Source organism: Montipora foliosa, chromosome 4, assembly GCF_036669935.1.
Source record: "Montipora foliosa isolate CH-2021 chromosome 4, ASM3666993v2, whole genome shotgun sequence".
Classification (NCBI taxonomy): Eukaryota; Metazoa; Cnidaria; class Anthozoa; order Scleractinia; family Acroporidae; genus Montipora; species Montipora foliosa.
In genome coordinates this window covers 40357100-40375342 of record NC_090872.1, presented here as the reverse complement: position 1 = coordinate 40375342, position 18243 = coordinate 40357100, and the positions used below count along the sequence as shown (strand labels likewise).

At 37.6% G+C, this 18243-nt stretch overlaps 2 protein-coding genes and 1 non-coding gene across 3 annotated transcripts in view; 1 reads left to right on the top strand and 2 right to left on the bottom strand.

The window, feature by feature from the left end:
* The first annotated feature begins 5262 nt into the window (after positions 1 to 5262).
* LOC138000799 (small ribosomal subunit protein uS12) lies at positions 5263 to 6501 on the top strand. Its single transcript, XM_068847450.1, has 2 exons — positions 5263 to 5498; positions 6216 to 6501. The coding sequence occupies exons 1-2, from the start codon at positions 5278 to 5280 to the stop codon at positions 6481 to 6483; spliced, it is 489 nt and encodes a 162-aa protein (XP_068703551.1). The 5' UTR covers positions 5263 to 5277; the 3' UTR covers positions 6484 to 6501.
* A 3312-nt stretch (positions 6502 to 9813) lies between these two features.
* Positions 9814 to 18243, bottom strand: part of LOC138000797 (pleiotropic regulator 1-like) — a 25569-nt gene continuing 17139 nt past the window's right edge. The window contains exons 8-14 of the mRNA XM_068847447.1: positions 17484 to 17633; positions 17275 to 17376; positions 16053 to 16145; positions 14952 to 15070; positions 13479 to 13618; positions 12320 to 12513; positions 9814 to 10330 (exon numbers count right to left, since the gene is read on the bottom strand). Coding sequence (XP_068703548.1) covers positions 10271 to 10330; positions 12320 to 12513; positions 13479 to 13618; positions 14952 to 15070; positions 16053 to 16145; positions 17275 to 17376; positions 17484 to 17633 — 858 coding nt within the window. The 3' untranslated portion in view covers positions 9814 to 10270. The remainder of the gene's footprint in view (positions 10331 to 12319; positions 12514 to 13478; positions 13619 to 14951; positions 15071 to 16052; positions 16146 to 17274; positions 17377 to 17483; positions 17634 to 18243) is intronic.
* Trnaa-ggc (transfer RNA alanine (anticodon GGC)) lies at positions 15516 to 15588 on the bottom strand. The gene has a single exon. It is a non-coding gene; the product is annotated as a tRNA-Ala (tRNA).

The window sequence follows — 18243 nt, the reverse complement described above, 5'->3', positions numbered from 1 at the left end:
GGCCAGCGTGCCATTGTCGAGTAGGGCTGTTTTTTTCGTTTTGTTACCATGCAGTTGCGAAAATTTGAATTTAATTTTCAAAGGAAATAATATTGTCTGTAAAGTACACAGTTTAAGTATCCAATTGACATATAATTCATGGCTGTGTCTTGCAAAATAAAAACTCTTCAATTGTACAAGTGAAACAATTTTCATGTATCATGCAAGAGAATTTGATTCCCCATGACATGTTTCACGCTGGAAACGCTTTGGCGATTTTTTACACGGCATTGATTTTATCCTACTTAAAGGGGCTAGGTCACGCAATTTTAGGCAATTTCAGCATTGATCGGATGGTCATAGAATTAACTAAAGTATCAAAATAACTGTTCAAAACTATAGAAGAACTCTAACAAAACACAGGGAAGCCAAGAAGGGGCATGGATGGACAAAACTGGAGAGGATTGAAATGGATCGAATTGGGGTAAATTTGAAAAACGTCGGCCTACCTTTTTTCAAATTTATATCAGTCTGATCAAAAATAAGACACAAACAGCAGTGATAAACATATTGATTTTTTTCATTTTGATAATGACTTGACGTTTCGTATGTGCTCTACATACATTTTCAAAAGTAACCGTTGAAATTTAAAACAGCTATTTATATATAAATTTCAACGGTTACTTTTGAAAATGTATGTAGAGCACATACGAAACGTCAAGTCATTATCAAAATGAAAAAATTCAATATGTTTATCACTGCTGTTTGTGTCTTATTTTTGATCAAACTACGATGGCCCAAGAACAAAAGTATTTATATCAGTCTATATCAAAATGTCATTTACAAAGCTGCAAAATCATTCTCAGTCGTTATCTGGCCGTCATTTTGCAAAATGAAAGACTCTTGCTCTGCCAATTTGACGTTTAGAGCTCATAATTAACAAAATTATACAAAAGTACCTAAAATAGCGTGACCTAGCCCCTTTAATTATTGTACATTCCTGTTAAAATTACGGCCGTTCAAAAATTATGGCAGTACTTTCAATATTATTGCAAAGCAAATTGACACTGACATTGTTGTTTGATATACAAAGTGTGCGAGGGTTTTATTTACGTTTCTATTGTTATTGTGGGTAAAATTTAATTTGAAACAAGACGTCAATTAGGCGTTTACGTGGGATGCACTCATAAAAGCAGGCAACAGACAGCGGCTGTAAATAAAAATTCTAGAGTCTCTCACTGTCACAAAATTCCTTGGAACAGTACAGGAATATACAGAACTGAAAGTTTCGCGGCTCACTCTTCCCTCACATTGTTGTTTGCACGCGAGTTTCTGAGCCCATTTGGCAAAACAACGTTATGAGAGGGCAAGGTATTGCAAAATGTTTCAACAATTTTGTCCAACGATGAAATGATATATGAAATGAATCATATATGAACTGCGGATATGAAATCAAGTGAAGCTATGATCGTCGCAGTTATGAACGCAATTTTTGCAATTGCGTAAAGAAGCCTGAAAAATTCAGGACTTCAACGGGGTTTGAGCCCGTGATTTCGCACCGGTATCGCGAGGTCACGGGTTCAAACCCCGTTGAAGTCCTGAATTTTTCAGGCTTCTTTACTCAATTGCAAAAATTGCGTTCATAACTGCAAGGATAATAGCTTCACTTAATTTTGTAGTTTTTATTAATATTACGGGTATTGTATCAGCTCAAACCTCTTCTTTCATTTATACAGTCCATGGTGGTTGTAAGTCAGTGTACAGTATGATCTGTCATACAGACGAATAAGTTGGAGAGGGTGTTGTTAAATGTATACCTGATGTGGGAAAACGGAAAACGGTAAAGGCGCAATACTGAGTAGGGTTACGAGACTTGAAGTTCTTGAAATTACAGCCAAAAAAATGGAATAATTTGATTTGACTACAGTTGATATTTTCATTTGTCAAGGAAAAGATAGGTAGGGTAGTATAAAGAGGCACTTTAATTCAAGGGAGAAAAATTTTCGCAATTTTTTTTGGATTTTAAGTTAAATTGAAGGTCACAACTGTCGATCGCAAAAAAAAAATGTAAAAAGATCAAATATTTCCAGAGATCTTGGGAAAATACTTTAGTAAAACATTTTGATTCACAGCACATGTAGACTGTCAGAGCGCTTTTCGCGCGAAACGTCAAGTAATTGTCTTCGCTCCCAAACGTTTGAGGTATATGTATGTAAAAGTATAGTATTTTACTTTTTGTGGCATTAAATCGTATTTTAAGAAAGTATTAAGCAATGAAGACCCACAAGCCACGTGAATATCCGAGGTAGGAAAAAGAGAACATAGTGGAAGGATTACAGAGAAGCATATAAGTGATGCGAAGCAGGGAAGTTTAGCAGAATAAAGACAAAGAATCATTATCAGAACTAGCTTTCAGACACCTCTGGCCAAGCATATCGGCGAATAAATTATCGTAGCGTCTGAAGAAAAATCATGGGAATTCAAGAGGTGCTAAATCAAGCTCTCTAAGTACACCGCCAGTGAACTAGAATAAACACACTTGTAGCGATAAAGATTTCCCATAGTCTTCTTACAACATGACAAGGAAAATACTATGTAAACGATTCACCTAACAGGTCCGCATTTTGATATCGCCGTCACCATCTCTTTGCGATGGTTTTTACGCCCATCCTACATCCTACATTGCGCTTTTTTTTTGAAAGCCTTTGCGTTGGTCCGCTTCCAATTGTCTCTGCTGCTGCTGTGTTTGATGACATCGATGTGCGCCTCCTTTTTTTGTTTAACACGAAGGCCGATCCACTCCGAAAACACGCGTCAAAAATCCGAAGAATATTAGTTACAATGAAGATGAAGGAAAGCTAAAACTTGTGAGAGACCGACAGCTGTGACCGGAAAATATTGGCGTCCTCTGATTGGCCAATTATGGGAATAGGTGTTGGGGCGGAGTTTCTTTGTCGGATACAAAGTGCTTTTCTTGAGGCGCTGTTTTCATAAACATTAATTTTTGCCTTGAAGATAACAATGAGAGGATTACAAATAAAAGGCGCTGTGATTGATTACAATCAAATTTTGACAGTAGCTAGATAAACCTATTTCCAACATCCTAGTTTTGGGGAATTTTACAATTCGAAATATTTTTTCCATGAGAGCCTTTTCCGCGCGGTGGCTCAAAGTTTTTAGTTAGCGCTTTCGACAGTGCTCTGAAAAGAAAAACAAAGCACTTTCTTCAATAACAAATGAAATATTCCAGTAGCCACATTTCATACAAGGGTTAGGATATCTGCGCCGTAATCGGAAAGCACCACACCCCTTTCACTGAAGACACACCTGAAGGTACACTGTAACCTTAAGAATGTATCTTGTTTTTGTCTCAATTAATTGCGCGAATTTACGACAATAGTTTGAATTTCTAATCTGGAAAAAATGAAATATTTTACCATTTAGTTAATATAATTCAAAAGGAATTACAAACTAAATTTTCGGATCATTCGTTGCTATTACACTGTAGTACTACGGTAGTTTTGACACTTTGTTTGACCGAAGCCCCCACAAAACAAGACATACCTTTCATGAAACAGATAACAACGACGATATGAAAGCTGTAACAGATACTAATGGCTTAAATAGAAAGACGACACTCAACCTTTAGCGAAACCGCTGCAGGCGATCGACAGTAGAAATTCTTTCGTATATCTCCGATTTCGGGAAACAAACAAAGAGAACACAAAAAGTGACAATGACTATGGCTTGTGGATGACGTGGTACGACCACGACATGTGGATGACGTAGTATGAATATATGGCCACTTAAATATTCCGTTATATTTTCTATTTACAGAAACTAGCCAATGATAACAAACGTTACAATTTGTGGATACGAGGAAAAACCAAGTGCCCCCATTTTATAACGTGGTCTGCCCTGCAGAGGGCATCCCATGTAAAAAAAAATTACAACTACTTTTGGATTCTAAAAATGGCACTCTGATACAAATCTGCAAACTGTGCATCATATTGACTGTCTCGTTGGTACTTAGCGATAGATACTACTAGTTTAACAAAGTAACTATGAAGTTGGCCAAACATTAAAACTGAAAATTTATCATTTGTGAACAAAATAACACACAGTTTCTTCAAAGAGCTGATTTTTTTCACCCAATTTGCTTTCTTGGTTGCATTCCTAAGATATGTGGGAAATGGTCTGGAAGGCAAATGCAGGAATATTTTTTCTTGCTTCGCGGCATGCATGAATATTTTTTTGATTTAATTTTGTCTTTATTAAATATGTTCTTACGTGCGATGCCTGTGGCAGCCGACCATGTTTAAAATTTGCTTGAGTGTCGTTTTCATCTTAGTCAGACATGGTAAGTAGCCACGTACCGGTCACAAAGCTCTTGACTAATAATCGAGTTAGTATTTCGAGTTGGATTTTCGAGTTGGATTTTCGAATTGGACTTCGAGTTGGATTTCGATTTGGTCAGTGTAAAACTCGTAAATCCAACTCGAACATCCAACTTGAAATCCAACTCGAAATCCTAACTCGGTAAATAGGCAACCTCGTTTGTCGCTCAAGCGCGATAGAACAGCGATAAACGCGAGAATATTACACCTCTTGCCTTCATTTCCTGTTCCCCCAATACATAGAAGTACCTAAAATTGCTTTTATTGAAAGTGAGCGCATACAAATAAAATTGTAATATGAAAGCGCTTTAGGGGAAATGTTCGATTCTCATCATTCTTAACCTTCCTTAGCGTTTACCACATCCCTTGTGACTCTGAGTTGGCCTCTATCAGGGATCAGTGACAATTGCACCCAACCATCAGAGCCCTGTTGTTCAAAAGCCGATTAACGCTAATCCCAGATTAAAAATTAGCCAACGAGTTTATTTCTCTACTTCCAAATTTTGTTCAACGCTGACATTCGGGAAAACGTTACATTAGAAGAAGTCTATCCTGCAAAACAGAAATAAGCAAAAGAAACTTTCACCAAAAAGTTGAAAACATGAAATAAACGTTTCCGCTAATCCTGGATTAAGTTAATCGGCTTTCGAACAACCGGGCCCTGATTTTATACAAACAGCAATTTCCCGCGTAAACACCCGGCTTGTACCTGAGAACCGAGAAGAGAGACCCTGGGAACGAGATTGACCTGACTGGTGGATGATGGGTAGCTTTGACTCATCCCATAATAGTTGGTATATATTCCCGACGAGCGCTCTAGACCATTCTTTTCGCAATGGGTAAGTTTACACGTGTTGTGGAATTTTACCCAACAGAAGCTTTGAAACTCGCTGGCAGTTAAATGGGAATAAGGATCACATTTGCTAAATTCACTCTGTTTTATTACCATGCGTTTTCAACAGGGAAGCCAAGAGGTTTAAGAACAGCTCGTAAACTGAAAAATCATCGCCGTGAGCAAAGATGGCACGACAAAGGATACAAGAAGGCTCATTTGGGAACTGCTCTCAAGGCAAACCCGTTCGGTGGCGCTTCTCATGCTAAGGGAATAGTTCTTGAGAAAGTGTAAGTGGTTACTTAAAGTTGTATGCAAACGTTGTAATTTTTATTTCTTAATCCTTAATTAACCAGCAATTGGTATGAAATCAAATTTACATGTATCTGTAGTCGGAGATATCAACGACTCCTTGAAATCCAACTTGTTATTACTTGTGTGCACAATATTATTTTCAAAAGCATGTTTTTCTTCTTTACTGTACACTAATTATTTGTTTGAGGAATGATGCTGTTATAAATATGACCAAGGTTAGAGTCACTGGCTTGTTGAGGTAACAGTGCCTTGTCAGTGCTATCCCCTTGGAATATTACTATTGTGTCAATCATCACTGGATGGCCTGCTCTTGTTGTGCCGATAACAGCAGATAATGCCAGTCACTCAATGTTCACAAACATTGTTTACGCAACTTTTCATAAATTGGAAATCTTAACTCTACTTATCTCTCCTGTTGTGTGTCATTTGCTTGCAAATAGGACTTTCTCATGTAATTAGGCTGATTTAGCAACAGAACGGGAATGTCAGTGGCGACGTCGCGTGCAGGAAAACTACCAATGAGAATTTAGAATAGAGAAGAAAAGAGTTGAGTCTATTCTGAATTCTCATTGGTGTTTTTTCTGCGCGCGCCGTCGCCACTGACGTTCCCGTTCTGTTGCTAAATCAGCATATTACGGTGCTTGAAACGGTACAGAGCATTGAAGACCAGATTTAAACTTCTTTTTTAACAGGGGAGTTGAAGCCAAACAGCCAAACTCTGCTATCCGAAAGTGCGTGCGTGTTCAACTTATCAAGAATGGCAAGAAGATCACTGCCTTTGTACCAAATGATGGGTGTCTTAATTTTATAGAAGAAAATGATGAAGTTCTCATCTCTGGTTTTGGAAGAAGTGGTCATGCTGTGGGTGATATTCCTGGTGTCCGTTTTAAGGTTGTGAAGGTTGCCAATGTGTCACTTCTCGCTCTGTTCAAGGAGAAGAAGGAACGTCCGCGATCTTAACTGATGATAAAACTTGCACAAATAAATTTGCCTAAATAATATTGGTTCTGGCTTCTTGTTTGTCTGCTACATGCTAGTTTGTGAGAGCTAACAGCTTGGTTTACTTCTTTTAAGGGGTGATGTTGTTCTCACAGACATTGAACATCTAGGTCCACTCGGAAACTGTTCCCTGCAAGGAGGCTTGAAAGGGTTTTAAGCCAAATGTGTGTGTGTTTAGCGAATGAGGCTGGTCCAATTTGAGAAGTTCAGTTGTGTAAAACTTAGGTGTTTTCAGTTTCACATTTAAATGAACCAAGAAGACTGAACACCCCAGAAAATATAAAAATGTAATTTTGGTGCAAGTTTTAGTGTATTGAAAGTTGTTTGTAACAAGTGCAGACCTGAGAGGATCCAGCAATGGTGTCTTTCATTGGAACAGGACCAAAAAGAGAGCACATAACCAAATTGTGAAAATGATGACAATACCCTTCCTGGGAACTTGGAACAGTGATTTGATGCTTCTTTGCTTGGCCCAAAAAAAGCCAGACATGAACAGAACAAAAAAATTGAGTTCGCAGGGGTTCCCCATTGACGAGTAAAATCGTCTGGCGTTAGAGTAAAGTCTGGCCGGTTTGGACGTCAAAGGGTTAAACAAAGGACAAGCCTTTGAAAATAAGGGAGTGAGGGAAGGAATAAATAAATAATTTCAAATGGACATTTTCCTCCCCCCAAAAAAGTGCTATGAACTGAATTGTTGCAAAAATATTGTGGCATTGAAGTGCCATGTGCTTCCTCAAACATCCAACCCTTAAAGGGGATATTTCATGCAAAATGATGTAATTTCATGACACCCAAAACGCCTAAAAAGTGGAATGAAACATTGCAATAACCGCTTTAAACTGTTCAACAACACGAAAGAAATGCAGCAAAAGAAAAGAGAAGCATGGACGGATGCAAATGAACAGGGTTGAGACGGGTTGCGTTATGGGTAATCTTGAAAAAAAAAAACAGACAACTTTCAAGTTTATGACAAATCGCCTGGATAAAGGTCGTTTTTGCTCAGAATCACCTTGTTTGTGATGTAACGATAATTTTATCAGTAAAGGAATTTTATGTTACCATTTTCAAGTGGTCAACGATGTGACATAGCCCCTTTAATACCCAATGAAGTATTTTAAAATACTCTGCATAATAGGCCATTTTACAGTTGTTTGCTAAGTGACCTAGCCTATGAATGGCTGCGAGGCTGCCGGTGACCTTGTATTGATACAGACCTCACTGCTTTTATCATGTAAATTGTGTTGTTGTAATTCTAATCAGTCTACATTAACATTACAAAAGCACATAGGTTTGTATCAAAGCAGGGTCACCAGCAGCCTTGCTTCCATTCTTGGGCCAGGTAACTTAGCTACAACTGTAAAATGGTCTATTGTTGACAAATGAGGTGACAGATTTATTATCTTGAACCATTTATTAGCCTCAGCTGAAAGTTTAGTGTTTGACCTCTAACCATGTGCAAACCAACTAGGCGACACTGATTCAAGTCATAGACCTCTTTCATAATGATGGCCAAATAAAATATTCTTTTGTGTAATGGTAATATGCCTTTTTAGTATCACCCAACTAGTGGACTAATGCAAATGCTGCATTTTGATTGGCTATGCTACAAGAGGACTATTAGTAATAGTCCTCGAGTAGCGAAAAGCGAGACGCTTTCTTTCGTTTTATTTCCAAATAAAGATATTTTCAACTTGCATTTGCTAACTTTATCATTGCCTTTTCTGTCAATAGCCCATTCGGCTTCGCCTCATGGGCTATTGACCCGTAGTCCTTGCGGGCTACGGGTCTAATTGTTAAGTAGCCTATTGTAGAATATTTGTAGGGCAGTAGGTCCGATTGTTGGGAGGCACCGTGGCCTCATGGTTAGTGTGCTTGACTCTGGATAGAGTGATTCGGGCCCTGGCCGGGGACATTGTGTTGTGTTCTTGGACAAGACACTTTTCTTTCACTGTGCCTCTCTCTCCCCACCCAGGTGTATGAATGGGTACCAGGGAATTTAATGCCGGGGGTAACCCTGCGATGGACTGGCATCCCATCCAGGTGGGAGTAGAAATACTCCTAGTCGCTTCATGCTACAGAAACCTGGATAAGCTCCGGCCTGATGGGCCACTTGGCTTGTAAGCAGACTTTACCTTTATCTTACAGTAGGTCAGATTAACATAAATACAAAAGAATGTAAAGGTGGTGGCCATTTATGAAAGTGGTCTATGTCCTTAATTTCACAACGGTGCACCTTAGTAGCTTTCAGATTTTCTAAGGGTTTATACTCCTTTGAAGCCCGATATAATGTTCTATTTTCTTTCTATTAATTTTGTCAAAAAATTATGATTTTTGCTCTATTTTTTTTTTTTGCAAAAAGTTTTCTCATTCCTGATAATTTCAAGTTTCTGAAGTTTAGTGACACCTTGTTTCACTGAAAACTTCTTTTGTGACAGTTGAGAAATTCCAGGAACATTCCACTAAAGTAATGGTAAATTTGGCTACTTTTAATCATCACTTAGAAGAATGGTAAGTTATTGGGTACACATTTTACAGTTCATGTCAACAAAGCTATTCCAGAATTCTTTGCTTGATGATTTTGCCTATGAATATATGTACACCTTATTCCAAAATGGCTGCATTTTAGTATTGCAAATTGCCCTGTTTGGCTTCGCTTTCAAACGTAAAATTCAAAAAAAATATTTAACCTTGAATGAGGCCACAAGGGCCAATTTGCAATCAAACAAAAGAATACTAAAATGGCGGCCATTTTAGTGAGGCCAAGGCCCAAGCATCTCAACAAGCATCCTTCCTTTCAATTGTAGGGCTAAGTGACTCTACAAATGTAAAGCAGAGTTGACCCCCTTTCCCCCCCCCCCCCCCTTCCTTAGCAGGGACACATATTCCTAGGGGGTTATCCGCTGATAATTACAATTGTCTGGTGTAAGACAGATCCGTAAGTGTCACTCCTAGGAGAAAAAGATTTTTAATCAGCTCTTGCAAAATAACAGTGAACTGGAACAGCACATACTTACATGCTAAATAGCATTCTCACACTATTGCGGTAAAGGGGCACATCCGTATGTATAAATCAAAGAAACTTCCTGTAAAGTAGTTTTGTACAAATGCCACATGTGAGCAGTTTCTGTAAATAATTGTACATTTCGATATCATTTTAACCCATTGACTCCTGGGAGTGAGACTTAACAGATTTTACTCTGTCTAACGTCAGACAATTTTTACTTCTCAACTGGGGGCGTCCTGGGGCACCTTATTTACCCACAATCTCATGTAAAAAGGGACTACAATGACCTTGGTTTTCAATTTATTGAAATTCTTGTTTAGTATTTGCCAGTGAATACTAACCACCCTTTCCCCTGCACAAGTATTGTTTCCTGGGGCAACCTAGGCTTCTTGAAAAAACAAAAAGGGAAAAAAAAAGACATCATTGTGTATACATCTTCCTTTCTGCTTGTTTAACAACTGGTGGAAAAGCAGTTTATTAAAAAAATGGTTAGTTCCTGCAAAATGCAATCCTATTTACAAATCGCTCTTGTTCTGATGGGAATCTGAACAAAGAAGCTATGTACAGTTAGGATAAAAATGTTTGATGTCTTTCAAGGTGTTTAGATGATCTTTCAACATACATTGTACAGTACATGTATATAACTTTTTTGTGATATTGCAATGGTGCATAGGAGAATTATATTTTTTCCATTTTGGTGTCATTAAAGACCTGTTCAAATAAATGGAACAACTGGAACACAGGCTAATATCTCTTCCTCTTCAAGATTTCTGGTTTCCAGTTCACAGGATGTGTTTCTTCGCTCTGTTAAAGAAAAAGCACACACAATCTAATAATTTTACTATGCCATGTATGTGTAGTGGATACAGACTACCGGTAAGCACACTTCACACTATGTGGTCTTTTGACACTAAGGTCCAGCACCACCTTAAAGGAAACATACCAGTAGTAGATGCAGATGTTGTTTATGACCTCTAACTTCCCCCATTGATGCATAAAATCATCAAGTGTAAGGTTGCCCTCTCAGGAGGTAAAGCATTAATTTGGCTGACCAGTGCCTTTATAGTATTAAATTCCCTATTTTCAACTTGTAACTACTAGTAATAAAGAGTTTCATTAACGTTTCCTGAGAAAAGTTATCTAAAATTTATGCACGTACAGTATAAACTGGACAGACTAAGCTCTGCTACAAAAATCTTGCCTTTTCAGTAAAGGTATTTGGGTGTTGCTAGAGGAGAGTGGATTGAGGGAAAAGATAAACCATGATTGATACAAACACTTAAAATGTATTGACTTGCTGGAAGAGACAGGAAATGGTGGTAGGTAAATTCTCATTGCTTTCTCAAAGTCAGAAATTTTAATACTAGCAACAGGGATAACAATTGCATCAATTTCAGAGGAGGGCTAGCCCTTGTACAGTTAACCACAACATAAATAGATATTAAAATTTTTTATCATTTGTATTTTGCAATTATGTATGAAGGAAAATAAATAAATTTCTTGTTTTAAGGTTGACAGTTTTGACAGTTAACAACAAGGCTTTCAATTGAATAAAAAAGATTTGGAAAGAATCACCTGGCAGGTAGATTAACATGCCACAAGAAGTAATGAAATTCAAGATAAAATAAACAACACTATTTAAAACAAGGCAAGGAAAAATTTAATTGTATTTATTTATAGTGCTGCAGCAAGGACAGCAAGATTACAGTGTAGACTAATGGTTGTGGTTTTTTGGGAGCCTTCGAGTTAATTGTTTACATGTCTCATGCCATTTTTTGTACCAAAGCATGGTTGATTCTCATCTAAATTTGCCAGGCTATCAAGTTCAGCTCTCGTTTAAGTCAAAAGTGGAAATACTACTAAATACATGTATACATGTAACTTTTCTTTCATAATTGGTTTGAACCCAGCATAATTAAATGAAGAACAACTGTCCAGGTGAGAGAAAGACTGTTAAAGAGTCCCTCTCAGGACCACAGTCCCTCGGACAATCATACTTCACTTAATCAGTGCTTGAAATTAACAAAAAAAATTCCAGGCTGTCCCTGTTCCAAAAGCTGGGCGACTAAACCATTAAATTTGGTCGGCCTGAAATGTTTGTTTGCCCATTAGGAAACCCCTAAGATTAAATGCATGTGTGTTGAGATGCAATCACATGGCTTTGGAGCTTGAGTATCCCATAGTTATAAGTATGCGCCTGTGTTTTTGTGTGGAAGTCTGGAGGTTTTTTTTGCATTATCAAAAGCCATCGCCAGCTACAAGTTTGTGACATTGTCTGAGTTTTCCAATCTGACAATTTTTTTGTAATCACCACAGATATTCAAAACACAGGAAAATGCTAAACTGCGGCAAATTTATTATTGTTTAGTTAACTACACACTACTATCGGACATTGACAATAGAAAAGCGACGAGCTTAGGTAACTCAAATTCACTTTTTGGCTGGATTGTCCATTGTCTTTTCTTTGGGCAACCAACCTTTTCATTTTACCAAATCTAGTCACCTGGTTAAAATTTCTGGTCGTATGGGACAACCAGACAATCACTAATTATGAGCACTGCTTAATTATGATTGCTTTTCGTTGCTCCTTGAACAAAATTCATGGGATGATCTGACATTTTGCCTGTGAACAGCATTAGGCTGATAAGCAACCTAATCCCTGCTTTGTGAAACCAGGGGCATTTCGAAGTGTTCCTCATGAGTTAATAAGGACCACTCTAAATTCCAAAATAATAGTTTCCGAATTTCAAGCAGCAAATTAACTGATAGCAAACAAACAAAAATGGAACTTACAGCTGTGTCATCCTCTTTATATATCTTAATGGTCTTATCGGCTTCACATGTGATAAGTCGACTGCTGCTAAGGTCAAAGGTCATCGCAAAAATACCCGCCTCACTATCAAGAGACCCAGGCTGCACTGTGGCCTGAGAACGTTGAAAGTTGTACCCAGTCCTCCAGTCCCAGAAGTGCATGGTCCCATTGTCACCTGCAAAAGCAAAAATAGGGTGCATTCCTTTGGGAATATCCTGGCTATTCTCATTCCAGATCAGGAATAACAGAATATGAGGAATATCAATTCGCAAAGGAACACAAATAATTATGAAAACAGAATATTTTTTTGGGCGAAGTGATCTGGGCACTATTGTGTCTGGACATGCGCCAGTTGCGTTGGCATGGTGACTGAAAAAGGTTTCCTGAAAGTTTGGAACACGAAAAGTATGTTGAAATAAGGCCATAAGTAAAGGTTTTTGGCAGTTTCCTTGATTTTTCGGTTTGGTTCACTTGCTAAAAACTTTAAGGGGGAAGATGACCAAAAAATTTTTTGTACTTGTAAGTGCTTTGCGTTGCGCAGATGTGTTTCCATAATGCTCTTCCGCTTGTTGTAGTTTTCATTGAAAAATGGTTCGTGGTTTTTGTACAAACCAATTAATGTCAACCTCATTTCTTTTGACAAGGCAAGGGCACTTTTTTTGAATAACACAAACTGACAGCTCTTTTTGTTCTAGCACCAATGAAGAAACAGAACAGAGGCCAGCACACCCGCATCTACGGTTACCGTAGAAACTTTGGGTCGCTATTCCATTCAGTTTTAAATTTTCAAGCCGCCGGCAGGCGACCGTCCGACTGCATATCATTTCCTGCCATAACTTTCTCACAAGAAAGCATATTCTGCATATAATTTCAGAGTGAAACAGTATTCCGGTCATTCCATTCATTCTGCTATTGGGAGCGGAATGAAGGGAATAGTATTCCATTCATTCCGAAAATTGAATGGGTCCCAAAAGAACACGAATACTGTCTATTCCTATTCCGGAATCGTACCAAAAGAACGTGCCCATAGTTTTACCAATAAGAAAAATATTTCAGTGATTCAGCCAAACCCCATTTGAACAGAATTTCCCACTCAATCTTTATGCAAACTCTAAATAAAATTAGGGTACGGGTACCTACCTCCAGACACTAAGACATCATCTGAATTTACTGCCATGCAATTCACAATTGAATTATGTCCAATAAGATTCTGAAGGAAATTACCATCTGGAAACTTCCATTGTTTGATATTGTCAGGAGATGCTGATGCAAATGCAAACCTACGAATGCAAACAGTTGCCATGCAAGTGAATTGTTTATGCAATGAAAAGGTGACTGTTTATAATAAGAAAGCACAATCAAATGTTTTTATTCTTGGGTTCTTTGTTTGTCCTGTTGCTGGTTTTCATCATTAATTTTGTTAAGTACGTGGAGTTCAAAAAATGTATGTAACAATTATGTTTATTTAACTGTAATTGCCATACATATAATTACCACAATAATGTCATGGGTGACAAATTACTCCTTAATTTAGGCGCAAAATTTCAGCGTTAATTTATAATTTCACATGTGAAATTACAAAATTGCCACGGTAACATCTCTTGTATCTCAATCAGAGCCAAGATGGCGTCTAGATTTAAGACAGTGACCATTGAAGAAGTTACGAAATTAAAAGAAGCGGCAGAAAATTTAAATACGTGAAAGAGTACAATTAACTGGGTGAGAGTTTTTGAGAATTGGTGTGACGAAAATAGCCTTGAGAAAAACCTGGAGATGATTTTTCCCGAGCAGTTGGATAAAGTACTCAAGCGATTTTACAATTACGGTTGTGAGCATAATTTGTCACCCACGACATTAAAAGGTAATCAAATGGTTTTCTCATGAAATTAGGAAACAATTTCACTTGCGTTTTGTCAAAATTCTGATTATCAGAATTTTGACAAAACGCGTGTTAAATTATTTCCTAATTTTACTAGTTGCCATTTGATTACACATACTAACTTAGTTATTAATCTTTGACTTAGTTCATACAGTCAGATGTAGAGTTAAACTTAAGGGATGCTGAAAGTAAAGTCATAATAAAAACTGTTTTTTCCAGTTCCATTTAGTGCTGCTAGTGTTGTAATGCAAGCATAATGGATTTATCATTATGTTATAAAGGTTTTCTCCACTGCGCCAACTATAAGCTGGTATTATTTACCCGTTACATGTATAAGCAGTTCTATCTTAGTAATGTTGGCCACTTAACAGAACAATGATGAGCAGTTTTTTTGTTTTACATGTATCCTGCTAGACGGAATCTAACTGTGGGTGAGTTATCACTCCATTAATATTATTCTGCTACTCCAGCTAAAATAGTCAGCCTTTTTCAGTTTTTTTCAACAGTGAAGGTAAAAATCGTTCATGCAGACCACAAAAACGTTGGTGAAAAATAAAGCAATGCTTTACTCCATGGCAACTGAACTCATTAACAAGTAGGATAAAACACAAAGAAATTACACATCTTATGATTAATTTGCTAGTTTTTGTACTAAGGTCGAATGAGGTAAACTTAAAGCCCCAGCCTGAATTATGAGAGTAAAATACATGTATTCTGGAACTAGTGCCACTCACTGTGTTGGGTGTAAGACCAATGCCCTGATGCTTTTCTTGTGATTTGTCAAGGTAACTTTAGATTTACCAGCTGCTAAGTCCCACAAGCGAATGGTGCAGTCATGACTTCCAGTTATGACCTAAACGTCAAACATCAAACTGAATGTCATTTTTGGAAATGGAAAGACACAGGGGCCCACTAAACATGAAGAATTCATCAGGCTTTAGTCTTTTTAAGCCAACAGTTAACAACAAGTTATAAATAGTAATAGCAACACTGAATTCTTTGGAATGAATTACAACCTGAGTGGAGAGAGAGAGAGAGAAAGTGTGAAAGGGGGTAGTATAACCCTTCAACACCTGAGAGTGACTTATAGATTTTACTCTGTCTAATGCCATACGATTTTACTCGTCAATTGGGGGAACTGTAGGTGTCAATGGGTTAATATGACTTTGACAGTTCAGTGACTACTGAAATGTGGCTGACTATGCAACATTATAGTAACTTGAAGTGAAGCTATTATAATGATCCTTGCAGTTACGAACGCAATTTTAACAATTGTGTAGAGAAGCCTGAAAATTTCAGGACTTCAACGGGGTTTGAACCCATGACCTCGCAATGCCGGTGCAACACTCTAACCAACTGAGCTATGAAGTCAATGATATTGGGAGCTGGTCATTTGTGGGTGCAAATGTTCCTGTGATGAATGAATCAGTGAACAAAAGATGTATGAAATGAATCATATATTGCACTGATTCATTCATAACAGGAACATTTGAACTCACAAATGACCAGCTCCCCACATCAGTGACTTCATAGAGCTCTCAGTTGGTTAAAGCGTCGCAGTGGCATTGTGAGGTCATGGGTTCAAACCCCGTTGAAGTCCTGAAATTTTCAGCCTTCTCTAAACAATAATTATTGCTAAATTGCATTCATAACTGTAAGGATCATGGCTTCACTTGCTTCATATCCGCAGTTCAATAAATGATTCATTTCATACATCATTTTGCTCACTGATTACAACAACTTTGTTTTGCTTAAATTGTGCCCAGAATTCAAGCACAACTCCCTTTTTAAAAAGGCAATATAAATCTGGTAATAAGTTAACAACTGCTGCTAACCTGAGGTTCTACAGCTTGTGACCTCACAACTGCTACTGTACTTGTATGACCTGTCAACGTGTGAATGCATGCTTTTGTTCTCATGTCCCAAACCTGCAAAGGAAGAAAACCTTTATCAGTCTTACCAACCATTCGCAGGAACATTGGCCAAGTTACGAAGATGAGTTAATATTTTTTCTTGCTCTCAGAAAGGGCTCTATATGACAGAAAATAGGACAGGGATGTGGCAGAGGAAAGCTCTTAGCTCTTTGTGTGTTGTCTGACCTACAACTCCCACCTTTGGATAATTCTCTACCACAAGAATGGTTAAGTATTTTTCCTTGCATGCATGTCTTGCTTTTCTCTACTCATTGAGCTATTATAACTCGTGAGGAGCTGCCTCGTCATTTATCTAGGCGTGCTTTCCTTTTGTCAGAACTGGCCGGCCACACCTGTCAGTTTGGAAAGAAAATGCAACAATTTGAAGGAACACTTGCATGATAATCCCTTGACTTCTTCTGGAGGAGAACATGTATGCATTTATATCATCCTCAAAATTTGTCAATTTGAAGGCATTGTAGAGTTAGTCCTCCCAAATACCCATTCTGGCCAGTCAGTTCCGTCAAATGGAAAGCACAATGTGCAGGACAATGTGTCCTGCTCGTCTGCAGGCTTTTCAAAGTCATTTGCACAAAAATGTTCAATTGCACTTTGAAAGAAATAAATTAACATAGTTAACTACATGTATTTATTAATAATTTATGTTGTTATTGTAATTGGCATATGAAATCTAATGCATTACAGGAAAACTGTGAATCAAAGAAGGAAAAAAAAAAAAAGAATAGGAGCCAAATCTCCAACTCAGAACCTTAAGGCCAGAGTAAAAAAAGAGAGTCACAAAAAAGAAAATTATTGAATGAAGTCAGAGGATAAGCAGCAAAACAACAAGTCTCACAAATGCAACAACAATTTTATTACCCTTTTCCTAACAAATAAAATCATAATGACCCCTATTAAGTCACTAACACCAAACAAGATTGACTTTTTGTAATGTAAAGTTTTGCTAAATATCAGCGTTGAACAGCATTTGGGAGTGGAGAAATACATGTAAACTCCTTTGTTAATTTCTAGTCTGGGATTAGCGTAAAAGGCCTTTTGAACAACTGGGCCCAAGACACTAGAAAACTGTACAAAAGCTCGAAAAAGAGGGGTTATCTGTGTTTGTTCTACATTGCTACATTACCCTGGTTGTTGCATCCCTGCCACAGGTGAACAGTACGTCTATTGTGGGGTGAAGATCCAAAGAATAAATTGCACTTAGGTGACCATGATAGTGTCTCACAACCTAATTGCAAAAAAGAACAAAATCTTTCTTCTGCACCAGAAAAAAAAAGAATGTGCAAAATAATACCTTGAAAAAGCTACTAAAATGAGACTTCTAAAGGCTTTCACCTTGTTGTACTCCAAATCCCAACATTTGACTTGTTTGTCTTCTCCACAAGAGAACAAATAAGGTTGCCTTGGACTAACAGCCAATCCACGGACAGTGCTAATGTGACCAGTAAGGGAAAGTTTCAGTTTGCCACTTCCGAGCTCCCAGATCTAAAAAGTATAAAAGATGGCCATTTTTTGCTTTAAGGTAAACAGCATTTGCTGCTGTACACAGAATTTGATTACTACTGAGTTACCAAGCCCATCAAAGGTGTTGATTTAGTCAACTAAGCTGCAACACGTTATAATTTTCTATGTGGTTTAAAATGTTGAATCTCCAAGGTCTCTGAAACCAGATCTGTCTAGATACTACTTCTCATCATCAGTGTTGCAACCAGGTTTAACTGGGTAGGGATCCAGAGGACCCCTTTGCCAAATATTTGGGGGTCCTATCGTAAATATTGATATTGATCACCTCTTTATTTGATGATGAATTTTAATGATGTTGGTGGTTGAAATTCCGTGAAACACTTTCAACAAAAATAATTATTCGCTTTTAATGTAAACTTTTATTTACTTATGAAATGGCTATCATTAGAACAAACGTAACTTTACAATATTTATGCCACTATAATGTTTAAAATATGGGCCTATCCTTCACCCTCCATTTAGAGAGATAATACTCAAAGTCTTTGTAATAGTCCACTTTCGATACATTAAACAAAACACATCATTTCGAGGCTCTGGGGAATAAACTCACACAAATCCTTTATATTTATTC